This window comes from Lynx canadensis, chromosome D1 (assembly GCF_007474595.2).
Source record: "Lynx canadensis isolate LIC74 chromosome D1, mLynCan4.pri.v2, whole genome shotgun sequence".
Taxonomy (NCBI): domain Eukaryota; kingdom Metazoa; phylum Chordata; class Mammalia; order Carnivora; family Felidae; genus Lynx; species Lynx canadensis.
This window is the reverse complement of record NC_044312.2, coordinates 4,047,305-4,074,462: the sequence shown is the minus strand read 5'-3', so window position 1 is coordinate 4,074,462 and position 27,158 is coordinate 4,047,305. Positions and strand designations below refer to the sequence as shown.

The 27,158-nt window shown below is 41.0% G+C and overlaps 1 protein-coding gene across 1 annotated transcript in view; it reads left to right on the top strand.

Moving 5' to 3' along the window:
• The window catches only part of KBTBD3 (kelch repeat and BTB domain containing 3), a 34,101-nt gene extending 15,948 nt beyond the window's left edge, over positions 1-18,153 (top strand). The window contains exons 2-3 of the mRNA XM_030331639.1: positions 10,052-10,296; positions 14,973-18,153. Of these exons, the coding sequence (XP_030187499.1) occupies positions 10,076-10,296; positions 14,973-16,575 (1,824 nt within the window). The 5' untranslated portion in view covers positions 10,052-10,075 and the 3' untranslated portion in view covers positions 16,576-18,153. The remainder of the gene's footprint in view (positions 1-10,051; positions 10,297-14,972) is intronic.
• The last annotated feature ends 9,005 nt before the right edge of the window (positions 18,154-27,158 follow it).

Here is a 27,158-nt window from a genome sequence, read left to right as displayed (position 1 = left end):
TCTATATACATCAATTAAAAGATAGAGATTAGCAGAGTAGGCTTTTTTTAAATTTTTTTTTTCAACGTTTATTTATTTTTTTTGGGACAGAGAGAGACAGAGCATGAACGGGGTAGGGGCAGAGAGAGAGGGAGACACAGAATCGGAAACAGGCTCCAGGCTCCGAGCCATCAGCCCAGAGCCCGACGTGGGGCTCGAACTCACGGACCGCGAGATCGTGACCTGGCTGAAGTCGGACGCTTAACCGACTGTGCCACCCAGGCGCCCCTGTAGGCTTTTTTTAAAATGATCCAACTTTATACACTTCCTATAAGTCATTCATTTCAAATAGAATGATATAAGTAGGTTGAAAGTCAAGGATGAAAAAATATACACTATGCAAGCAGTAATTAAACGGTTGTGGTTATATTAATACCAGATAAGGTAGACTTCAGCAAGGAAAATTATGAGGGACAGAGAGGAATATTATGTGTTAATCCGCTCAGAAGACATAGCAAACCTAATTGTCTATGTACCAAACAAGAGAGCTGCAAAATATCTGAAGCAAAAACTGATAAGAACCAATAAGAAAAATAGACACATTTACTTTTACAGCTGGAGACATTAATACTTCTCTCTCAATAGGACAAGAAGACAGTCAGAAGTGACACAGAAGAACTCAACACCATTAACGAATATAATCTAATCAGCATTTATAGAATACTCCACCTAACAAAAGAACCCATATTATTTTCAAGTGCCATGGAATATACAGCAAGAGTAACTGTATCCTAACCCACAGGACAAACCTCAAAAGACTTAAAAGAACTGAAATCACACAGACTATATAATTGCTCACTGAGGCATCTCTGTAAAGGCTGCTTTAAAATTCCTGATAGATAATTCTGACATCTGTGTCCTGTGTCGGTGTCTGTTGATTCTTCTCTCTTTCAACTTGGTATATTCCTGGTTTGGGGATATACTGGATATTTCATAATAAGACTCTAGATCCTATTTATATCTTGTATTTTGGTGGGTCTTTTCTGACACTGCTCTGTTGAGTTAAGGCCACCAGCTCATTACTGCTGTGTTGGGATAGAAGTCCAGATTTTCCACCTCACCTCTTGGACATCTGGGATAGGAAGGGCTCTTTTTACTGCTGGATGGAGTTGAGAGTTCAGGCTCCCCTCTTTGCATCCTCTGATACCACTTTGGCTGAGAGAGGGAGGGGCACATCCCCTGGCAGTGAAAAGCCCTACATCTTCAGTGGGCCTCTGGCTCCACCCCAGGAAGGACAGGGAGGAATGCCATTTTACTTCCAGGTAGGGGTAGAATCCAAGATCCCATGTGTCACATGACCTCCACTGATGGTGGAGGGGAAGTGGTGGACACTTGCTACCCCTGGACTGGCTACCCACTCTGCCTTCCCATGGATAGGAAGAGGAGAGTTGACGCATCTCATTACATCCTGGGAGGGGTGGGATGCTAGGCTCTCCATTCCACTTTTGCTGACGTGGGTGCCTGTAGATAGTCAGTTTTTCCATCATGTTTGTCAAAACTCTTCTTACTAGGTTGCTCCTGCCCCTGGTCCTCTGGCTAAAGAGATCAGGTTTCTCTCGAGCTCTTTATGCATGTGTCCGCCCACTCGTGTTCGTGTTGTCCGCTTGTTCGGTATCTGGGATATCTTAGGCAAAAATAAAACCCAGGAACTCACCACTGTATTGTTCTTGGGTCCCACGTTCACTAGCCAGTCTGCCTATTTCTCTCCACCTTTCACCATCTGCATAGGTTTATGATATATATTTTTATATGTGTCCAGGGTTCTCAGTCATTCTTAGCAGCAGAAATAGTGCCAAGCATGTCTACTCCACCTTACTGGAAGACAAAGCCTCACTGTTTTTATAGGAGTAATATTTATAAGAATTAAATTAAATACTGTGTGAAACCCAGGGATCAGCACCTGACACAAAGTACTGGCTCTATAAAGGTTAGCTATTTTTATTATCCTGTATATCTTTCTTTTTCAGAATGATGTTAAACTGCCGTGGTAACTTTTTTGGCCAGTACATTTATGGTTGGATCTTAGGCACATGAAAAGGACTCTATGCTTTCATTTAATATTAATATCTATGGCCAGAAGAGCATTGAAAAGAGTAGAAACTTTGAGTTAAGCAGGTTTCTACTGGTTTTACATCTTTATGCTCATCATTCAATCTTGAGCCTCAACTTCCCATTTTGTAAACAGTCATTATTACCAAAGTTAAATGATAAATGCTGAATGAAATAACTATATAAATTACTTATTATAAATTCTAGTACCTTCAGGCTTGTTATATCACTAAATAACTATAAAAGTTAAGAGTCTCTAACCATTTACTTGCCTATCAATGTTTACCTGTTAACAGAAATGGAAGTTTCACCATATAGTATTGTTCTTTGATGTACTGGTTTAAAGGTCCGGAAAGATGTGCTTGGTGGTATGGATGTAGGTGCCGAATGTAGATTGTTGTCATCATTTATCTCGATTGTCCCCATGTTGCCACTCTCTCCTCAGTGTATTTCTCCCATCTCAAACAAAAGACAACAGAATTTCCTAGAATCCACCTACTCCTCTAGTCCTTACCTCACTGAACTTCTTTAAAAAATAATTTATACAAATTTGTGTCCAGTATTCCCTCTTAAAACTATTATAATCTGACCTCTCCTCACCCCACCCCCGAATGATCAGTCCTTACCTTACCTAACCTTTCTCAGCTTTGGATGATGTAACTACTTCCTACGTGAAATTCTCTTCCTGTGCTTTCCATCACCACTCCTAATTTTCCTCCATTTCTGTCCCTGCTCTTTGTGAGTTTTTCCTTAGCTGTAGAACTTCCTCACCTTGTGTCTTCCACAAATTGTACTTTCAACTATATCTCCAGTTCATCTAGACTGTCACCTGGCAGGTAGCAGGTGCTACATGAATAATTCTTTTCAACTAAACAGTCTTTCCCTTAGGGTTAGTTATCATTGGAGTTCTGTTCTCAGCCCTCTTTCTCTCCTGATTCTACTTATTTTTCTTGATTGATTTGTATCCATTTCAGTGGCTCTACTTATCTTGTGGATTCAGTTCCCCTATCCCTTTCATAAACTTTCCAACACCCTTTCTCTTCAATAGCACTTATAATTATTATGATTAAATAAAGTCTACATATATGAATGTGCTTAAACCAAGTTAAGAAAATAGAAAATTTCAGCTTCTGTATGAAGCCATTCTATATGAAGTAACCATGGCAGCCTTTAACTTTTAACCACTTTACCAAAATGAATGCCTATGCATAATGCTAATGTATTAGTTTGATACTTGAAAGTTTCCACTAAGTAGTTTTACTTATATTACTAGTCATAGAAATAAAAATAACTGTATACTATATCATTGGGCTCACTTATTATCCATGAATTATGATCCTCAATGATTGATTTAATCTAACACAAGTTACAAGTTCCTTATATATGTATAATCAGCTATAAAAATTACATATAAATTATATATACACACGTTTATTAAAAAGTATTACAAACCGTTGTTGCCTTAATTAAACATTGTACAGGAGATCCTAGCTACTTCTGTAGTAGAAGAAAAAGAAATAATGCCTGTAAAAAACAGGAAAGAGAACAAACAAGCCCCATTGGCTACAAATGATGTAGTTTTTTATGCAGAAAACACAAAAGAATCAACAGATATTTAGATTAATAAATATACTTGAGTTGCTGGGATTAAAATTAACATGCATTAATTAAAATAATCCTATTTGTTGTAATAGACACATCTCAGTGGCTTAACAAAAACGAAAATTTCTTATCCAATAAAAAAACAATGTTTGGATTTTTTTTAATTGATATTACTCATACCAGTGAATGCTACCTTCGATGGTAAGTGCAGTGAGAACATGAGCTACATCTTGGTTACTCACTGCTGTATTCCTAGCAGAATGATGTTTCTAAAATATAAATCCAATGGTGCAATTCCTCTCCTATTTAAAGTCCTTCTAAATATTCCTCATTACCTCTAGAATGAAACCCAGGCCCCTTGCATGGTAGCCAGACCACGTGAGCCAGGCCGTTTACTATTTCAGCTTTATCTGCCCCATCTCTGGTCCTCAACATGGTGTCTCTCCCAAGGGGCTGTGATAACTCTGTCATCCCTATCTCTCCACTTACCATTTTTTTCTCTTGGAAATGTCTTCCTCACCTTCTTCGGTAACGATCTTTCGTTTTTTCTTTAACACCTCCAGTACCACATCCATCAGAATGTCTTCCTTCATCCTCTCCCCTCTGCTTTGTCCTCCTCCTCCCTGAGAGCAAGTCTGAGATTGTCCTTCCTGCCTCCTTGATACTCTTCCCATGTCAGTTTTGACGCTTATCACATTTGTTACTTCTTTCTTTCCAACTGGCCTGGAGGCCTGCAAGAGCAGGGATCCTGTGACCCATTTATCTTCATATGCCCAATGCCCACGTGGGTTTGAAGCCCCAAGGATATTCAATAAAACTGCACAGAGAAGGCAAGATCCGAGTGGAGACACTGCAGCAGTTCAAGTGAGAACAGTGAGAGATTCATCCTGAAGAACGGCAGCGGGGTGGAGAAAAGGTGGGGGTTTTAAAATAGATATGGTCCGGGGCGCCTGGGTGGCGCAGTCGGTTAAGCGTCCGACTTCAGCCAGGTCACGATCTCGCGGTCCGTGGGTTCGAGCCCCGCGTCGGGCTCTGGGCTCGGAGCCTGGAGCCTGTTTCCAATTCTGTGTCTCCCTCTCTCTCTGCCCCTCCCCCGTTCATGCTCTGTCTCTCTCTGTCCCAAAAATAAATAAAAAACGTTGAAAAAAAAAATTTAAAATAGATATGGTTGGTGGAGGAGGATTTCTGAGTGTCTGGCTTGGGCAGTAGAGAAGCTCTTCATCTCAATGGAAACATATAAGGAACAGAGCTTGGGCGCGGCGGGGCGGGTGGAATCAGCATATTACTTAAACTTTGGTAGCTTCCAGTGGTAATCATGGCCACATTAAAGAATTGGAAAATAGAGGTATTTTTTAATGCCCCTACAAATATTTTTTAAAGTTAATTGTATGTATAGATACACACGCACATGTACGTAATCACATGCAGAATGAAAGTGTTGTGTTCAGTATCTACCCACCTCCTTCCCTCCATCTCCCCCTCACTAGACAGCTTGAAGGTCAGGGTAGCAATCTCTGCTTTACATTATCCCATGTGGATCACATAGCCTTGTCAACACCTATCATCCTAAACTTTGAAAGAACTTTTACAACCCAAGAAGAATCTAAGATTATAGGAGATGAGTGTGTATTTCAATCTTCAGCATCTAACTTCCTCTGTCAGAGAGATTTAAATACATACCTTTAAATGGATGAGAATTGAGAGCAGTTCCAGGGGGTGTCTAGGCGATGCGGACTGCATCTCCCAACCAATTCTGTGGTTCTCTGAGGCAGGATGAGCAGAGACCCTGCATTGCTGTTACAGATCACTGATGCACCAGCCCACTGCTAGACGTGAGAAACAGACCAGGAGATACACCTTGGTCTCACTGTGTGGCTGAGAAGATGCTTTGACCCTTTGCACAGCATTAAGTCACGTCTGTCTCTCTTATATAGATCATGCCTGCTTCTCTGCCCCGTGTACTCTTTTATGTAGTGGACGCACTCCTTGGCCTCTCCCTCCGGTGTCATGGAGGCAGTAGGAGAGGCTGGCTCAAGTCTCAAGCAGGGTTATGTCTTCTGTCCACTGATCTGGCACTTCAGAGAAACTCTTACAGTGACAGCACTTGTGTTCAACTCTTCTCTTCAGCTTAGCAATTACTAGAAAGCTGCCTCTCTCACTCTTCTCCCCACCACGTGAGGAATGTAAACCTCCTGATTAATGTCAATTAAGTGATTTCCTTGGCTGTTGTGTTAAATTTTTGGTAGAAAGTAAGTACCAAATTCCACTTATCTAGCACATACTAAATGCTCAAGTATGTATTATCTTTACTCTTCTCAACAGTACAACGACTGACAGGTACAGTTTGTCCCTATTTTACAGAAGGAAAAAATGAGAATCAAAGACCAGAAGTTCCTGGCCTCAGATATTTCACAAGTCAAGTGCTGAAACAGCACGGAGCTCATCTCTCCAATTCTGAAGCCTGTTCATCCTACTGCTCACATTATATTGCAGCCCTGGGAAAATGGATGACTTTATAGTTCTTAGAAAAGGACGAAAAAATATCCATAATTTTAATAACAGAGTTTTACAAGTGGCTTAAGAGGCATGCCTTGCGAGGTGAAGAATTACTCCTGGGGTGGCAGCCCTACACAATTCTCTGTGCACCCCACTCTAACTTGGGTTATATGTTCTTTTCCATCTAAGGTCAGATATTGTTAACATTGTTAAGATTTGTAGTGTTGTGATGATTAATTACTATATCAACTTAACGGGGCCATAGGGTGCCCAGACATTTGGCCAGATATTATTGTGGGTGTTTCTGTTGAGTGAGCTTCCAGATGAAGTTAACACTTGGACAGACAGACTGGGAGAAGCAGGTTGTCCTTCCTCATGAGGGTGGGCCTCATGCAATCAGTAGAAGACCTGGATAGGACAAAATTGCTGAGTAAGACAAACCTTACCCGAGTGCTGAGTTCAGACAACCATTGCTGCCTTTGGACTCAAACTGAAAAAGTCAGCTGTTCCCAGCTCTCCAGGCTGCCCAGCTTTCAGACTGGACCTTACACCACCAGCTGCCCTAGGTCTCCAGCGTGCTAACCACAGATCCTGGGACCTCTATAATTTTGTGAGCCAAGTCCTTATTTTTTATAGACACACAAGTACCAGCATGTGTGTGCATGTGTGTCTACACAAAACCAACAGGCTTGTAACCTGTAGGTTCACTGGCTCTGTTTCTCTAGAGACCTCCGACCAATACAACTGTTTTCTGCCTGCCTTTTCTTCAGAACTGACCCTAAACCTCTAATTATCTCTCTCCCTTCCTGACACCCACACTTATTATGTCTCCCTACTTACAACTACTTTAGAACACTGCTCACTGAATTACTGCAGGTAACTTACTTCTCCAATAATACTGCCAATTCCATCCTATTACTCCCCCACTTGTACACACACATGCTCTCTCATGCATGTGCACACACTGTTCTTCCTTCATATACTACAGAAGCCATCCAACTGAACTTCTGTGATAAGGAAAATATTATGCATTTCTGCTGTACAACAGAACAGCCACAAGTGTTGGTGGAGTTCTCGAGGGAAACCAGGTGGAGACATAGACGGACAGATCTGCTATAAGTTGGTTTCCATGATCATTGAGTGTGAGAAATCCCAAGATCTGCGGCCCGCAAGCTGGAGGCACAGGAGAGTCGACAGCACCATTACCATCCATGACTCAGTTCAGACAGGAAGCCTGAAGCTCCAACTCCTTGACATCCAGGCAGACAGACAGAATTCCTTCTTGGCCTTTTGTTCTATTCTGGGATGGACTGGATGAGTCCCATTCACATTACGGGGTGGGGGGGGAGGGCAGGGCAGCCTGCTTTACTTACTCTCCCAATTCAAATGTTAACCTCCTCCAGAAACACCCCCACGGACACACCCACAAACACTACTTAGCCACATATCTGGACACCCCATGGCCCAGTTGTGTTGACACGTAAAAGTAACCATCACTACATATGGCTACTGATTACTTAAAATATGGCTACAGCAACTACATTTTTAATTTAATTTAATTTTAGGTAATTTACATTTAAATAGTGATACATGGCTCATGGTTACTATATTGGACAAGAGAGCAGTAGATGGCTCAGTCCTAGAGCTTTAATTGATGTTGTAGGACCACTGGGTATATAGCTCCCACCCGGGCCTGAAATGCTTTCTCTGGGAGAACCCAGCCACCGTGACACTGCCATGCTATGAGGGAGTATAGGCTGGCCACATGGACAGAGTGCACATAGACAGACACCGTCTGTTCTAGCCATCCCATTTGAAGCATCCAGAATGGGAAGGAAGGAAGCATGTTGGACCTGTAGTCCAGTCAGGCCTTCAGATGACCTCAGCCAGAGCTCCCATCTGACTCTAAGTATATGAAAGTCCCAGAGCAAGAAGCTCCAGCGAAACCCACAGAACCATGAGATACAATAAACTGTTGTCTTAAGCCACTAAGTTTAGGATGATTTGCAAAGCACTAGATAACTGGGATAAAAACATACTAAGGGAATCAATGTTCCCTATTTCTTTGGCTCCCTAGTTCTCAGGCTTCTTTTCCTTTCTGAAGACTCAGGAATCATTTCTAGTTTGCTACTAGACAAGTTTCTCTGAACGGGTAGAGAACCTGTTTCCCACTTCCTTGCTTTTTGGTGGATAAACTTGTTTGCATAGAATTGAATCTGCAGTTTGGCAAAGTCACAGTTGTCTGGCCTTCAACTGTCTTAGATTTCTGATCGCATGTTTAAAAGGCCTTTTTTAGTGAAGTTAGACTGTTTTCTGTCCTTTCAAATAGGCCAACTTGGTTAAAAAAAAAAAGAGAGAGAGAGAACTAAATAAAATGACAAATGATGAAGGAGAAATAACAACCAACACCGTGGAAATACAATCATAAGAGAATATTCTAAAAAACAGTAAGCCAACAAATTAGACAATGTAGAAGAAATGGGTAAATACCTAGAAACATAGAAACTACCAAAACTGAAACAGGAGGAAATAGAAAATTTGAAAGGCCAATAACCAGCAAGGAAATTGAGTCCAAAATCACAAACCTCTCAACAAACAAAAGTCTGGGACCAGATGGCTTCACAGGTGAATTCTACCGAACATTTAAAGAGGAGTTAATATTCTTAAACTTTCCCAAAAAATATAATGGAAGGAAAACTTCCAAATTCATTTTTTTAGGCCACCATCACCCTGATACCAAAACCAGATAAAGATTCCACTAAAAAAGGGAACTACAGGCCAATATCCCTGATGAACATGGATGCAAAAATTCTCAGTAAAATACTAGCGACTGGAATCCAACAATACATTGAAACGAATCATTCGCCACAGTCAAGTGGGATTTATTCCTGGGCTGCTGGGGTGGTTAAGTATTCACAAATCAATCAACATGATCCACCACATTAATAAAAGAAAGCTTTAGAACCAGTGGATCATTTTAGTAGAAGGAGAAAAAGCATTTGATGAAGTTCAACATCCATTCCTGATGAAAACCCCTCAACAAAATAGGGTTAGAGGGAACCTACCTCAACATAAAACCCATCTATGAAAACCTCACAGCTGACTGACATCATCCTCAATGGGGAAAAACTAAGAGCTTTTCCTCTGAGGTCAGGAACAGGACAAGGTTGTTCCCTCTCACCGCTTTGATTCAACATAGTGCTGGAAGTCCTAGTCATAGCAATCAGACAACAAAAAGAAAAGGTATCCAAACAGGCCAACATGTATCAATGCTTGCCTTTTTGTTCCTTTCTAAAGGCCCTAACTAGTTAACACAGTGTAACGCTGATCTTTTTCAATTATTTCTGTCTTGAAAGTTGAACCCCAGAAGGCTATGCTTCAAGATCGATACTTTAACATCAGCTATGCTACCAGAAGAAAAGGGATGGGAGGGCAGAGGGATGTGTTCGGTATATACCCATGTGATGGCTACTATAAAATAATACCTCTCTTATGTGTAACAAGACTAGTCATGTGGGGAGATCCTATATGAGCTATATATATAAATTATAAATGGTGCTATTTGACACAATTGTATGGCTTGAACTTTATGCCTCAATTTATTTTTTATTTTTTTTTCTAATGTTTATTTAGTTTTTTTTTTTAATATGAAATTTATTGACAAAGAATATGCCTCAATTTAATATAGTCTTTTATTTTCTAGTGAGCTCAATATTTATAAAAGTTCAAAAGAAATTCATGAAAACAAATGTTTAGATCAAGGTTTATTATGATCTTAGAATTTTTGTGTAATTGACATTAAACAAATTTTGGATCTGAAATTTCGTCAGGACTCTACTACATCAGTGATTGTTTTTCTTTCCAGTTCTAAGAACAATTGGAATTGGCTATGGATAATTCATATCATCTCAACCAACGAAACTCATGTAATGGACTTCCATCTGAGAAGAAAAACAACTTCCTTGTGTCTGAAGATCATGGACAGAAAATCTTAAGTGTACTACAGAATTTTAGAGAACAAAATGTCTTTTATGATTTCAAAATAATCATGAAAGATGAAACAATTCCATGTCATCGTTGTGTCTTAGCAGCATGCAGTGACTTTTTCAGGTACTGTACCTTGTCTATGACTCAGATTTTGTGTTATTACACTTATTTGTCATAACTGCTGAATTTCTCCCCTACAGGAGCATGCAGTGGTAATTTTTAATTCTTAAAAAAAAAAAGCTAATTATAACCTAGATTAACTAATGATTTTTGAATATAAAAATTTAAGACTACCTTTTTTAAAAACTCAGGTCTTCCCAGATCGGCATTTCCCAATGTTGTATTGGACACTGGTTCTTTGAAATGTTCTGGGGGAAAAAAAAAAAAAGAAACTTGTTTTGATCCAGAGTCCATTTTATTTGGGGGAATTCTTGCACTGTGCCATTTAGAAAAAGAGGAAAGGATGGATAAAATATGGAAGTATAGTTCAAAGAAAACAAAGAGGCTGAGAGGAAAACGGATTTCGGTCATGTACTGTATCCAAGGATTATTCCAGGGAGAGGGGGGCTCATACAGATATTTCAAAGTTTCTCCTCTCTTTGTTTGACAAAGGGGAAAAGTACCTCCAGAAGCATTTCTGGAGAATACCCAACTTTTCTGATTCTAGGCAACCTTCTGAATAGAATTTGGTTCTGAATAGAATGTCCTAGTCATGAGCCTGTACGATTCCACTGTGGTGACAGTGGTTGTGGAGTCTGCAAGGGTAAGTGTTGGATGCATGACCTTGCTATGGTGGCAGCCGTTTCATGGTCATACCATCCCGCGAGGCCTCTTGGTCACACACAGACCTCTCTTGGTGACATCCTGGCCTCCAGCCCTCCAGTCATACTGCCATAAACGTCATCCCAGTTGTGGTATTTGCATTCTATTCGGTTTTGGAAGTAATCTGTATTCAAAGTAAGCAGGCCTTAAATCTCTAGTAAATAAAATTGGTAAAAACATAGTAAGATTTAAGATGTAAATACACTAATCCTTACTTTAACTCCTGTTTTACTGCCAGCATCCGATTAGACCTCACCGTTACTGCTCTGGAGCGAATCCTCTAAAAGTTTAGTACTGATACTCCCCTGCCCCTGGGGGGTCCCCTGCCGGAGGTGGGAGCAGTGGCCCAGGGCCGCACCTGGCTCACTGGGGAAGCGCCTCTGGCCTAACTGGAGTCTGCTTCTGACCCTGTAACCTCAGCTGTTCTCCCAGTCCCACTGGAGCCCTCGCTGTCCCTATGTTCTGCCACACCCTGGTGCCACCAGTGTCCCGGCTCTCTTGTATTCCACGGGTCTTCTTCCTGGTAGCTCCATTCTGCTCCCTCCCCATCCTGCCACCTCGTCATGACAGGAAGTGATGGTATAGGGATTAAGTACTTGGCCTCTTAATACACATGCCCTCAATCTAAATCCTGGCTCTGCCACTTACCAGACATGACCTTAGGCAAGTGACTTAATCTCTTCAGGCTTCAGGTTCCTGATTTGTAAAAATTAAGACCACAAAAACAGAATCTAATTCACAGAGTCATGATGAGACTTAAATAATGTATATGTAATGATTAGGACAGTGCCCACTATAGTCAACCTATTATTATTATTGTTATTATTATTATTATTATTACTGTTTCCAAACCTAGCAAAAATGGAAAAACTCTGGTAAACACACAAGTTGATTTCCCTACAGTGTTTTCTTGTTAACAAAATAAGTTTATGTAAGCATTTCAATTGGAAGTCCTCTACTCTTCATGGAGAAATAATTTTTTTTTAATGTTTATTTACTTTTGAGAGACAGAGACAGAATGTGAGTGGGTTAGGGGCACAGAGAGTGGGAGACACAGAATGAAGCAGGCTCCAGGCTCTGAGCTGTCAGCACAGAGCCCTACGCGGGGCTTGAACCCACGAACCGTGAGATCATGACCTGAGCCAAAGTCGGATGCTCAACCGACTAAGCCACCCAGGTGCCCCAGAAATTATTTATTAATTAAATGTATCTGCACCTAGTTTTTGGCCACAATATTTTCAGGTACTCCTAGCTTTTATGGATCTACTTTAAATTTTTTTAAAAAACTCCTGTGAAAAGAGAACAATACATTTTATTTTATTTTTTTTTAATTTTTTTAACGTTTATTTATTTTTGAGACAGAGAGAGACAGAGCATGAACAGGGGAGGGTCAGAGAGAGGGAGACACAGAATCTGAAACAGGCTCCAGGCTCTGAGCTGTCAGCACAGAGCCCGACGCGGAGCTCGAACTCACGGACCGCGAGATCATGACCTGAGCCGAAGTCGGCCGCTTAACCGACTGAGCCACCCAGGCGCCCCCAGAACAATATATTTTAAAATTTTTCTCCCTGCTTTGAAGTAACACAAATGGCAGTTTTATAATGACCTAGATTAGATATATTATATATAGTATTATATTGATTATATATAGCATTTTACTAAAGGAATACTAAATTTACTGTGAGTTTACTAAAGTTCATATAAAACTATTAACAAATTTAGACTGAAATTCTATAATTTACATCCTTATATGATAAGGCACTAATTCATAATATTTGTGTTATGATCAAATTTACTGGATATTGGGAGGAAAAATATGAAATAGCAGGAAAGTGCATAATGCATGATAAATGTACTTTATAATGATTTTGGAAAATTAAAGTTTTTGAATGAGATGTAAAGTCATGGAGAGAAGACTGAAAAAGAATCACACATACTGTACAGCCACTTTATGATTATGGTAAATTCAAGATCGATGTTAACTGGAAACTTTCAAGCTGATGAAGTATGGAAAGATGATCTTACATATGTCTTCTCAAAGAAAATGTGGAAGCTGGTGATAAAAATACACAGGATCTGATAGGAAATATTTTCTAAAAATGATAAGAATAGCTAATACTTTGCATTGATTAACTCATTCCTCCTCAACTCAGCAAAGTAGATATATGTGTACCCATTTTCAGATGAAGAATTTGCAGCACAGTTAAGAAGTGCCCCCCCCCCCCCACCGAGGTCACACAGCTAATTAGTGACATAGGCCCGATACCCACCCAGGCAGCCAGATTCTAGAGGCCAGGCTCTCACTATTACCCTAACCTGATTATCCGTGTCCTCATAAGTCAATGGAATTATCATCACAGTTTAACATTTCTGACTTGATCTACGTTATTGAAATAGTGTATAATGTGTATAGTTTTTGTAACCGTATTTTGTTGTGTATTAGAACAGTCCAGTGGGAAGGTGTTTTGTTGTCCTTCCTTTTCCTAAGGGGTGTTCCATATTTGGAAGTCTCCTCAGGTTTTTCATTTGGATAATACTAGTGCTTCTTAAACAGCTTTCATTACCCTCTAGAGTGGACTCTAAAAAATAATTTGGCTTAGGGGCACCTGGGGGGCTCAGTCAGTTAAGTGTCTGGCTCTTGGTTTTGGCTCAGGTCATGATCGCACAGCTCATGAGCTCAAGCCCCGCATCGGGCTTTGGCTGACAGCACGGAGCCTGCTTGTGCTTTCTTTCTCTCTCAAAATAAATAAACATTAAAAAAAACCCAAAAAACTAAATTGTATTCCCCCAGAGTACTTGAGCACCGAGGAGCACTGCTCACGGAGGTATCCTGGACAATTCGGTGCAGACACAAAGCAGTATTATACCAGAACCCAAAGCAGTCAATCTCCACTCCTACTGAATGTCCCAACTACTGGAAGTCCTTGCTTCTCCGTCGCAGCTCTTTCTCTTGAATCTCGACCTCCACTCACTGTGCTACCAACAACCGCCATAGCGAGTCTGTGTAAAAGTGAACGATTCTGGATATGATGTTAACTAACATAGGAATGGGTGGCAAGATTGGTCTTACCAAAACCAATGGTAAAATACATACGTCGTAGTCTCCTGCCCAACCATTTCCACATAATTTATATTTTAGCTTCAACTGAGCCCCTAAAGTTCCCACTTCCTCAGAGTCTACCACCTCTGCCAGGTGGGGAAAAATTACAACTCAGAAGAACTCTTGGGCTGGTCTGATTATTCAAATCTGAGGACCCCCCCCCGCCTCCATCTCTCAGTGGTTATTTCTTCACAAACTTCCTTTGAGCCTTTTGGTTTGGCATTTAGCTTTATGACATCACGTTCTCTTTTCTCCCTAAAGTGCTGTATAAAACGTGTCTCTTTAGAGATGTTTTGTGGATTTTCCACGCAGGCAGACTCATTAGAGACATCTGATACCTCACTGTATCCCATCTTCCACGTGTGTCACTGCTGCCAAACTGAAAATTCATTTGAAAGACGCTTTTAAATCCTAAACCCAGAAGCACTATCTATTTTAAATATCTGTACTTATCACCTGCAGAGCTGATACTAATTAACTCATAAAAAGAGAAATTCAGCCATCAGAGAGACCTTACCCTAATTTTATGAATGATATTTAAGAGCATTGAAATTGGCTTACAAAATATGAATCTTTTTATATACAGCCTTCTTTGGAGTAAATGCTGTACCGCAGCTATAACGTACGTATTCTGCAGTGTGGTAGCTACGTGGTCCGTGGGTTTTAAAGATAAATGATATGGTATGTAACTGTGCTAGATATTCAAATAATTTATTAAGATGGTTTAAAAATATATTGCATAACCATAAACCTGAGATTTGTGAAACATTCTATCAACCTGAGGGCAAAGGACACGTCTTTAAGGTAACCTTGAAAAGTACCACGGAATCACATACTCCTGTTTTCCTTTTCTCCTGTGTTCTCTTTCTTTCTGCAGGGCCATGTTTGAAGTGAACATGAAAGAGCGAGACGGTGGGAGCGTCACCATCACTAATCTGTCCTCCAAAGCAGTAAAAGCGTTTCTTGACTATGCCTACACTGGGAAAACCAAGATAACGGATGATAACGTGGAAATGTTCTTCCAGTTGTCATCATTTCTTCAAGTTTCCTTCCTAGCCAAAGCTTGCAGTGACTTCTTAATAAAGAGTATTAACCTTGTCAATTGTTTACAGTTATTATCGTTGTCAGACAGCTACGGCTCTCCCCGCTTGTTTGACCACGCGCTGTACTTTGTACAGCACCACTTTTCCTTACTGTTTAAATCCAGTGATTTCCTAGAGATGAACTTTGGAGTACTGCAGAAATGTCTGGAATCCGATGAACTGAATGTCCCTGAAGAAGAGACTGTACTGAAAGTGGTCCTTAGCTGGACCAAACACAACTTAGAATCAAGGCAAAAGCATCTGCCTTATTTGATTAAAAAAGTTAGATTACATCAGTTATCCGAGGAGACCCTTCAAAACTGTCTGCTCAACGAAGAGTGTTTACTCAAAAGCACAAACTGTTTTGACATAATCATGGATGCTGTTAAGTGTGTGCAAGGTTCTGGTGGACTCTTCCCTGACGCTCGACCATCCACAACTGAAAAATACATATTTGTTCACAAAACTGAGGAAAACGGTGGAGACCAATATACCTTTTGCTACAATATAAACAGTGACTCGTGGAAAGTGCTGCCACAGTCACACCTGATTGACTTGCCAGGGTCTAGTCTGTCTAGTTACGGAGAGAAGATATTCCTGACGGGCGGGTGCAAAGGGCCGTGCTGTAGAACGGTTCGGCTTCATATCGCAGAGTCCTATCATGATGCGACTGACCAAACCTGGTGCTACTGTCCAGTGAAGAACGATTTCTTCCTGGTATCAGCTATGAAGACACCAAGAACCATGCATACATCAGTTCTGGCTCTCAACAGATTATTTGTCATAGGTGGAAAGACCAAAGGGTCTCAGGACATTAAAAGCCTCTTAGATGTCGAGTCTTACGACCCTCTTTCTAAAGAATGGATGTCTGTCAGCCCGTTACCCAGGGGCATATACTACCCTGAAGCGAGCACCTGCCAAAATGTCATTTATGTTCTTGGGTCAGAGGTAGAGATTACAGATGCCTTTAACCCGTCACTTGATTGCTTTTTCAAATACAACGTGACCACCGATCAGTGGTCTGAACTCGTAGCAGAGTTTGGGCAGTTTTTTCATGCGACACTAATCAAAGCTGTCCCAGTAAACTGCACACTGTACATATGTGACCTTTCCACCTATAAGGTTTATAGTTTTTGTCCAGATACTTGTGTCTGGAAGGGTGAAGGCTCTTTTGAATGTGCAGGCTTTAATGCAGGCGCAGTTGGAATTGAAGACAAAATTTATATCTTGGGTGGCGATTACGCACCAGATGAGATCACAGATGAAGTACAAGTCTACCATAGTGGCAGATCTGAGTGGGAGGAAGTCTCACCCATGCCACGAGCCTTAACGGAATTTTACTGCCAGGTGATTCAGTTTAATAAATACAGAGACCCATGGTTTTCTAATCATTTCTGAAAGGCGTATGTGCTTAGACATCCTAAAACTATCCCAGTTCTAGAAGCCTACCATAAATCTGTTAAGCCTAATAGCTGGTAAAAAGGTCTTTACCTCTTAGTAAAATAAAATGTACCTTCTGCTAGAGAATTACTATGAACGTATAGCATATATGACTTAGCGGTTGCTGGAAACTTAAATACAAGATACATTTACCAAAAAATTATATCGAATATAATTTAATCCTGGAGAATCCAGAATACTTAGTATTTTCATATGTAAATAAGACTCATAGGCATTGACGTCTTGATTTTGAGAGTAATTTATCCGTGAAAGACTAGTAAGAACAAATCAGTGTTCACAGATTTGTACTATTTAGAGGGGAAAAAAATCTCTGTAGGTAGTGAAAGTGAATTATTTGCACACTATATTATATGAAGTGAAAATTAAGTTACAAAGAGGTGAGAAGCCTACCTTGTTACTACAGGTGTAAGAGTTACTGAATTCCCGTCCTTTCTGATCACTGCTTAGCTTCTTTTAAGCCCCTCTTCCTTTTTTCACCATCATTTTTTTTGGTCAGAAATTTTTCTAAAATGCAGTGTATTTCCCAGCCTTCTAAACTTGCGCTAAACGTGGCTTGACACTTTTTACGATTCAACTCTTCATTAGGAGCATAATGTACCATGTTATAATGCCATAATGCCATTGGCAATTACTGGAATGCTTTTAAAATTGCTGGTTCTGGTAGTCCTCTGTGCTGGTTGGTTTCGATTTCTGGTGGCAGCATATCTTACTTATTTTCTGGCTGAAGCTCAGTAAATGAACGTTCTTGATTTAATGACTACTTGTAAGTTACACCCCCTCTCAGTCTATCTTTACATGTAACCCACTGGGTGAAGTTTTGGGATTCTGGGATGGTAGTCCTAACAAACAGTTTCTGTATCCTTGCCACATTCCAGCATAATTGAGGACGCAGCAAATCTGATCCCTAGATAAGTGTATCATTCTGTTGCATTTCTTAAATTTGTAAATATCCAAATTTGATCTGTAGTAAGAAATTTCTGTGCTTCAGTTAGTACCGTATCAGTTTTCCTTGGTGATATATCCCAACTATAAAGCACCGTGTGGGTTTACTATTTTCATAAGATATTCATAGTGAATTATTTTCTAAATTTAAAAAACTCACTAGGTTTTTGTATTGATCGCATTCGCAACCCATATCCGTTAAGATGTTTAATCACCTTTAACCCCAGTAAAGAAAGAGTAGCAATCATCCTTGCTCTGAGGTGTGACAAGATTGCGTTGCAAAAAGAGTATGTTTCTTTCCTAAGTTTAAAAGATGTAACCATATTAGGTTTTAAAAGTGGAAATATACCTAAATGAAGGTCCTTTTATTATGCCATATAAATTTATTGTATAAGCTTCAAATGTTTTTTTCAGAATAGAACAGGATATTAGACTACATTACCCTGCAATTCCAAAATCAGAGACTATCCCTAATCAGATGACAGTTGCCTGAGAAGCATTCTGTCAAATTGGTGGTCTTCTTTCTTCCCTAAGTTGGCTCTGCTGTGTGTGTGTGTGTGTGTGTGTGTGTGTGTGTGTGTGTGTAAGAAAAACAGGAAATTCAATGACCAGTTTTGTGTGGTCTATTTGTGGCTTTGGAAACCAATTATTTAAGAAAGACCATACCACAGTGGATGACCTACACGTGGATTGACTGAACTGTTGATTTAAGCATATATAAATAATCAAAGTATGTTTAAAATAAATAATTGTTTTCATTATTGACTCTAGGAAATGTTCATCCTTTCCAGAAAGGAAAAACTAAAGGGAAATAGAATCCCTTGCTGATCTTGTTTCATTATTCTCTCATCCTGATGTCCACCAATCTTCTCATTGGCCATTGATGTATGGTAAAGTTTCTAGAAATATCCTTGTTGTCAAGCCTAGCTCCCTCTGCATTTAATATACTTCCTAACACACAAGGCTTTCTGCCTTTTTTCTACAATTGCTGCAGTTTACTTGCTAATCATTTTCTTCTTATTGCCATCCCTTTACACCAGGGAAAAGTACTCTGGCTAGTCACAAAACCCCAGACTCTTCCTTTATTTCTTGTTCTCGATCCTTGGTGCTATCTCGGTCTGTGCTGGGCTTGGCTCCACTAATCACTGATCTTGTTCACTCTAATTTTGCGTCTTCTGTAGAGACAGCGCTTTCTTTTGATCTATCTGCCGTACTGAGAAATGGTTCTCTGTGTTCCAAATCCTCAAGGAACCCAACCACAGGCACGGCACACCCGGTCAATGACCGGACTGGTCACACCTTCCTGACCCTGCCAATCCCTGGCTTCACTGTCCGAGAACCATGTCTGTCATTCTGGCCTCACCCTCCGTTCCGGACCTCTGACAGGCAAGTCTCAGTGATCTCGAAAGTTCATTCTCAGTACCCCCAGAAAGAGCTGTTTTTCCTGTCTGTAAGCTTAGGTGAGAGGAAATAACATCCCTTTATCTATGGCCTCTTCCCTGAGTCCCTTTTTTTTCTTTAAAGTCTGCTGTCCTTTCATTATCATCCTTCAGCCAGTGTTGCATTGTAAGAGACAAAGTAATTGTGCTCATTATCCAAATTGCTTTCATTCTTGTGGAAAAATTCTGTTAAACATTTCTAAATCCTTTATCATTTGGTTTGCTCCACTACACTTGGATTATGCATGCAAAAAAAACCTCTAATATTGTAACCTCTTCTACAACTGAAGGTAATTATATGGCATCATTATATATAAAAAAATTAAATTCAGCATTTATATGATATCAATTCAAAGTCAATGGACACTTGTGATCTGCAAACTTGATTTAAAATGTGGACCACCTTTTGTTCACCTATTGCCTGTGAGACTGTGAAGTATGAAGAATACTTGCATAATCACAAGTAACTCCATTCCCGTAACAGTCAGCTCTGGTTCTGGGTGGGAAGGAGGACTCTATCACAGCTGTATTCACTACATGCTACCCTTGAGGGCTAGAAACTTATTTGAGAGTGACCACATCCTGCAACACGATTCTGTTTTTCCCAGATACCAAGAGCGGCTGAGGATGTGGGTAGTGTACCTAACTCAAGGTGTATGGTCAAAAAATCAAAGTATGGAGAAAAGCATCTATTTACAGTATGAGATTTGGAAGCAATAAATGCAATGATTAGATATACTGCTGAACATGTAGTGTTACTTTTAAGTCCTCATTTTCAGTGTGATCGAATCCAGTATTTGGAAACTCTTTTATATTTAGAATTGAAACTAAGACCGTCTTCCAGTGGGCAGCTCTGGAGGGCACTGAAGAAAAGAGAAGTGTCCAATTCACAGGGAAGCAGGTTTCCATCCAACGTAAGAAACAACTTTACTCCACAAAGCCATATTTACACGAAGACTAGTGGAACATGGCATGTGGCACAAGGTCAGCCCAATTAACTCCTATACAGGAGTGCACAACCAAAGATTTCTACGCTCTATTTACACATTTTGGCTCAACAGTTTTCTGACCAAGGACCCATGACTTCCTCCTCCAATTTATTTAGCATCTGGGCATTCTGAGTAACTTGATTCCACTGGTCCTGCGTACTCAGTTTCTACAGGACTTGAGTTTTAAACTCCATCATTTCAGGAGCATTCTTGTTGGAGGGAATTTGCTCTTTGTTCCTTTTTTTTAATTACTCAGGAAAAAGTCTGTAAACGGTGCTGACATTTACAGTGCACTGGTAATAGGGATTTTTCCTTCCGCCTACCAATGGTGCACATTTGTTTCACAGAGAATAGAAACTGAAAGATCAGTACCTAAAATTTTCTCCTGAATTTGTGATTTTGCTGCACATGTTGCTATATAGTTAAATGTGCTGATTCTAGTTAAAGATTATGTGATTTAAAAAGTATCTTTATATCTTAAAAACCTACATGTGTTTGTAAGTCAGTTCTATTTGATGGCACTATGATGCTTCATCAGATTTAATATCTGAATAGGGAATATGCTCACGAGATGATACTCTTACACACTTAGCAAAAGATAACTCTTCCAACTCCTAGACTCCTATTCAAACTTGAAAGTCACCTTGGAATCTGATACAGCTTCTGGCCTGGTAGAGAAGCCCCCCTAAATTCCAAAGCACCCTGACGATTTTTTTTTTTTTTCCAATTTCTAGTTCAGTTCTTTTAGGAAGAAAGAGCTCAATGCCTTCATGTTTGAAAAGTTCTGTTAGAAAGTTCTCTTTGATATTCAACATGCTGTTGCCTCCCCGTACTAACTTCCAGCCCTTGGTCCTAGGGAGCTGTCTCCACAAGTATTTCAAATAGCAGTGGGTCTCCCCTTCCTCTAAAATCAAGGCCTCATTTTCCTTCTTGTTCAAATGCTTATTAACACCTTAAAACCTGCCGCAATGGCCGGGGTTACAAGCCTTTTTTTGTGTACAGTTGCTTCAGAGAATCTCTTGGCAGCTCTCGCCTTGTTGGTGGGTTGAGCCTGACCAGCATTGCCGAATCTCTTGATAATTCTGGCATCATTTATTCCCTTAACCAGCTCTCTAGTTCTTAAACATCTAAACATGAGCTGGAGCCTTGCTGGGTCTCTCTTCTTTTACCCCCACCCCTAACCCATCAACATTATCACAAACACAAATTTTCTAGGAAAGGAATTCTAAAGCCAAATTTTAATAAGTCTTTCAATCATTTGTCATTAGATAGGGTCTTCAGACTCTTAAAGACACTTCTGATAAAGACCTTAAAAAGTATGGAAAAATTAGAAATCAGAGCAGTCACATCCTTGGTGGTTACTGGGAAGACAATTTGCTCACAAATTAATAAGGACCAGCCTATGGTATGAGTCTGGCGCTTCACCGATGCTGTTGGCCCAACTGGATAGAGCATGGTACTTCCATGAGACGATGCCATTGTTCGATAATGCTATGTATGAATCAGGTAGCATTATTCATCCCATTAACCTTGACAACATTCCCTGCCATAACTGTCCAATGGCTCAACAAATTATGCTGTGGGTTCCAAGGGTAACAAGGTTGCTGGGATAACTCAAGAGTACAGTTCTCGGAGTATCACGGTGTGGCGTAAGTATTTCTTTACATGCCTGTCTTCCTCATTTAGTTGGAAGTTCTTAGGAATAGGGACATATATTCGTCATTTCTGGACCTGGCAATTGGCACAGTACCTGCATATAAGTAAGACATCCAGTAAATGGACATTCTGTTGAGCCAATATATGAAGCAAAATACATTTGCTACAATTAAATTGTTACTGAGTGGGTCCCTTATAACTGTACATTTTGCAACTTATTTTCATGTACAAAGAAAATGATTTTGATTTTAGGATTTTACATGGTCACGTTGTACTTTAGTTATTTATTAATGTATATGTTAATTCTTTTTGTAATATTTGATATCTTTCTCCTGTTCAAAGTCTGAGAAAATTGGGTTAGATAATTTCTACCACAGCAGTTTTTGTTGGTGTTTAGAAAAGTAAGAATGAAGGCCTTGTGGAGAGTCAGACTGCGTTACACAGTGCCCTGCCCAGCTACGGAGAACATGTACAGTTGCATAATACGTGGGTAGTTGGTTCTTGAAAGTAAAATTATAGATTCAGAGTCATTTTTCCACATAATTTTCTAGTGCATAGGGATTACTTGTTCTCAGTGAATTTTAATTATAATGTCCAATTCTGTGTTTCCTTTCAAAGGTAATAATAGATAAGACAGTGACTGCAAATTTCCTTAGGAGACCTGCAACCCTGTGTCCCCCGTTAAAGCATAACAGTTTCAGAGACCTTCCCCCTTGGGGAGGTAGTGCTCCAAGCTACCGGAATACCGGACTGGCACACACGGGTACTTTTCTTCCTTTGCCTTGTAGTGGAATGTGGGCTTTGCTGTGTGCTATGTGAAATACAATCAGAAGTTTTGCTTCCGGTCCATGTGAACTGTGTTAACACGCAGTGACCCACTTCAATTCTACAAAGTCATTATTAATTTATTAAAATGTATCTCAGAAAAGAATGCATTCTGTGTGTATTTATTGTTCCCGGAAATAAAAGCGGGAGATAAAGGTGGACGCTAAGGTTCTCATCTTCTTGCCACCCCCGCCCCTGATGGCCCCAAGTGGCCCTGATGAGTGTCAGGAGCACAGAGTGTGGCGGTGGAAGTTTGGGGGACTGGGGTGGGAGGGGGCAGGTGAGAAGGGGCCTCTGTAGCTGGGAGAACATGACCCGCCTGTCCCTCAAGGAGGACACCCCAGTCTACAACAACAGAATACAGCCTGTGACCTCGGATGCGTCACAGGCTGCTGAGAGACGTGCGGGCCCTAAGTGAGCTAAGAGAGAACGGATCAGAGGTCCACAAGCCACAAATGACAACAGCAGAAGCTGCATGTACAGGACCAAGTACGTGGCCACCCCTGCCTCACTGGACACGAGGACACAGCTTCCCGGAGCAGGCCTCCTCCCTGACCTCCTCAGCCCAAATGCTTGGGGGAAGCTAGTGAAGGGGTCCAAAGCCCGAGAGACCACATGGTACCATGAAAAGACACGGTAAATGTTCACGCTGGACAGATCGCTCACTTCCAATCCCGGTAATCTTTCTTCATTCTGCACAGGGCCATTTCCCATCATCTCTCTGGCTTCCGTTTCCTGTGTGCTGGGCTATGGTTTACTAATGACCTCGGCTCCCGGGCCCCTCTTCTGGCCTACTATCCAGGTGGGAGCAGAGTTCCCCCTTGGAAACCCAACCCTTGAAAAGCCAATGCTGTCCCTGTCCCACAGGACTACATAAGGCCAGCCACAGGCTGAACTTCCGAGGCTCTGTGGCGCCCTCTGGCTAATCCTGGGTCCAGACTTCCTGCTCCAGACATTTTCTCCTTGCCTCCAATTCCCCATGTGCCTCCCGCTTCCGCAGTTTACTCTGCCTTCAAATCCGGAATCATCCCCTCCTCTTTAATCCCCCTAGACACAAAACTTAAAGTTTATTGAGAACACAGAGGTGTCCTAGGGACTTGGCCCGTCGCTAGGTGTTGAGTTTGCTGCCCTCCAATTGGAGGTCTCCCCTCTTGGTCAACATTTTAACACTCAAAGGGCCCCCAGGGACACTTTGCTCTTAAGTCATGGAACAGAATAGTTAACAGTCTCAGTGTGATGTACCAGCATTTGAAGCTCTTTCCCTACATTCTGAGCCTGCTTCAATTTGCCCTTTCCCCCTCCCCACATGGGAGAAAAAAAACGAGAAAAGCCCCTCAGTGACAGAATTTAATCTCCATACTTACAGAAAATAAACTGCACAGAACATTTAAACTAGCAGTTTGTCCCCTTTCCAATCACCAAGGGTCACTTAATGCTGTGCTGCAGGCTCTCATGCACTTACAATAATTGATGCAGAATATGTTCCATCAAAAATTACTCATAGCAATTTAGCCAATGCACAGATTTTAATTGACTTGTACATACATTTTGCAAAAAAAAAAAGAAGTAATCCTAAAATATAATAGGACTATAGAGTCAAAATAATGTTTATAAAGTGCTTTGAAGTTTTTGAAACTATAAAATACTGAATTTTTAGGCAATGTGGCACTAAACCAATCTACTTAATGAAGCTTAATGAATTAAAACTACAGGCAATATTTTTAAATGCTTGTAAAAAAAACAATTTTCCAGGATAAAATTTGTTGTACTTATCAAATTTTACGATTTTAAAGACTTCTATAATGCTTGACGAAACCACAGCCAAAATAGCGAACTTAATAATATTCATGAAAAAACTTAAGAAATCTGTGGGAGCCATCTTAAAATAGAATTTAGGCATTAATATTAAACAGATCATCCTAGTATTTATAGTGTTCGATTCCACTGCACCTGATAAATATTTTTGCATTTCCTCCAAGTTCAGGGCTCGTACAGCCTGATTTTGCTGCAGCATTAATTAGTGAATCTTCCATGGGAAGCTAATTACCCTTCCCTAACCCTGACCAAAATGCATGCTGTAAAATGAGTTAAATTTTTTAATCAAGAAAAGGCTTTCCCTGTGGGATTTTCAGATTTAAAAATCCAATTAGCCTTAATGTTTTCCTTTTAGAGATTAACCACCCTTTTATGTTATGAAACATTAATTGGAATTCAAACTATTTATAGTTCTTTTTAAACAACCTTTTAACAAACCAGTAAGTTTTTTCCTTCTTTTACAAATAGTATTTACCTTGTATCTATTCCTGAAGGAATAAAATGTTACCATAGTATTTTTCCATCTAACTACAGTTTGTTTCTCTTACAAGCACAAGATTACAAACTAATGTGCACTCTTATTCCCAGGAATTTTTACAAGGAAATTTATTCAATAGTTTAAAGTATCTAACTTTCTTCCATGGATACGAGAAATATTGGAGCTCTCACCAAATAATTACAGTGTCAGGCAGTGTTCCTCAAACTTGCTTCCAAAAATGTATCATCTAGGGTGCCAGTTAAAGATAATAGAATTCGGGACCTCACTCTTGGATATCTTGATTTAGTTAAGTTCTAGATTCGGGTCCTTGGAATTCATGTTTTCAGTAAGAACTGCAAATAATTCTTATCAGTGAGCAAGTCAGGAAACATACTGGGGTAGAGGTGGAGAAGTCAGTTCTCAGTTCTACTACAGAGAGTGTTTTAAAAGCTGCACAAGCTTGGGACGCCCGAGTGGCTCAGTTGGTTAAGGGTCTGACTCTTGACTTCGACTCAGGTCATGATCTCTTGGTCATGATCTCCAGGTCGTGAGACTGAGCCCCGCAACCAGGCCTGTGTCAGGCTCCGCGCTGAGGGTGGAGCCTGCTTAAGATTCATTCTCTCTCTCTCTCTCTCTCTCCCTCTCCCTCTCCCCTTCTCTCCCCCGCTGCCCCCCTCCCTTACTTATGCTGTCTCTAAAATTAAATAAATAAATAAATAAATAAGTAAAAGCTGCTTAAGCTTGACAAAGTTACTTAAACATTCTGTGCCCGTTTCTTCGTCAGTAAGACTAGGATACCAGTACCTCCCACAAAATGTTGTTGCGATAATTACCTAAAACAATGCCTGTGACATGATTGACACAGTGCTTGCGAATGGGAAATGTTCAATAAACGTCTGGTCTCCTTCTTCTCTTTTTTCTTGCTTGATTTCAGCAGAACACATTCCCCTAACTGTTCACTGTGGTACTGCACTCTGACATTCTACAATTAGAGATAAAATCTTAAATCTGAAAAGTACCACTTACACCGGCACAAGGAATGGATGGGACGACACACAGTTTACCTTTGACTTGGCCCTAAACATTCCCTCTTGGTTCAACCATGAGTTTCTCATTGACTGACTGATGCACCCAACAGGCACTTCCTGTGCCGCCTCTGTGCATCACCAGTCATCACCCTAAAAGGCTTGGGGGGGGGGGGTGATAAAGAGCCAGAAAGTCACGTGTGTTCCCTGTTCTCCTTGAACTCACTGAGTGTCCTCCTACTTCTACCAATTTTTCCAGATTTGATTTTTGGCTCCATTTTCGTTTTTCTCTCTCCTCTTCTCCCTTCTCTCTCTCTCCCTCCCTCTGTCGTGAGCCTTAGTGAGTTCCTTGGCTTCCATATTGCCCTGCGCACATGAGAATTCCCTTTTGCTCCCGGACCCAGCGCAGTCAAGTTCAGCCCTGGCTCTTGCAGCTGAGGCCAGACGGAGGATGAAGCCCACTCCCCTGCACACGCATGAGCAGAGGGCCAGATAGCCCAGATCACAGAGCCCTAGGAGGGGCATCAAATGGGTGAGGGCTCCCAGCAGTTCACAAGGGATCTGAAATCTAATTTATTTGCACAAAATGCAACATAGAAAAATGTGTAAATCTTTGGACAAACAAAATTCAAAATTTTCTCAATACTCTCCTACCCTGGGATATGCATCCAGCCCTCTCTAACGTGTCACAGATCATGCTCAGTACAACTTTAATATGTTTTCACCATTTCTCATCAGTCCCCCAAGTATGCATCTTCACCAAAATAACAGAAACCGTGCAGAGGTCAGCGATGGGCATCTGGAAATACAGCACGAGCACGGCCCGTCAGGAAAAATTCCACTCAGGTACGATGATGCCTCTCAACAGTTTATGAGCCCTCCTCGACCCCTCCTTGATCCCACAGCTGTAATTAAAGCAGCATGGAGGCAGTAAAGGAAAGCAGAGGTGAGTGGTATCACCTCCACCTGATGAGGACACCGGGGTCTACACCTGTATAGCCAGCACCTCAGTGGCCAGGAAGGGCCGAGGGCTCAGCACCAGGGATTCTCCCGTGGGGGGGGGGAGTCTGACCAGTGGCCGTGCAAACCATCCTTCCTCATCCTGCCTTCTTGGCCATCCCTCTGGCCCTAAGGGGGTACAGGGGAACATACAGCCAGGGGTTATGACACCTACGTCTTTGAAGGAAAGGAGACTATCTATCCTGTGGGGAGCAGGAGGAAGCTGGACTCACATGTTCTGCTGGGTTCAGAGAAGAGACCCTCATGTCCAAGCGGGGGGAGGGGGGGGGGCCACAATCCTTGTTCTACCTCGTTTCCCAACGGTTCCACAGGGACCTTGCGGAGCAGGAAG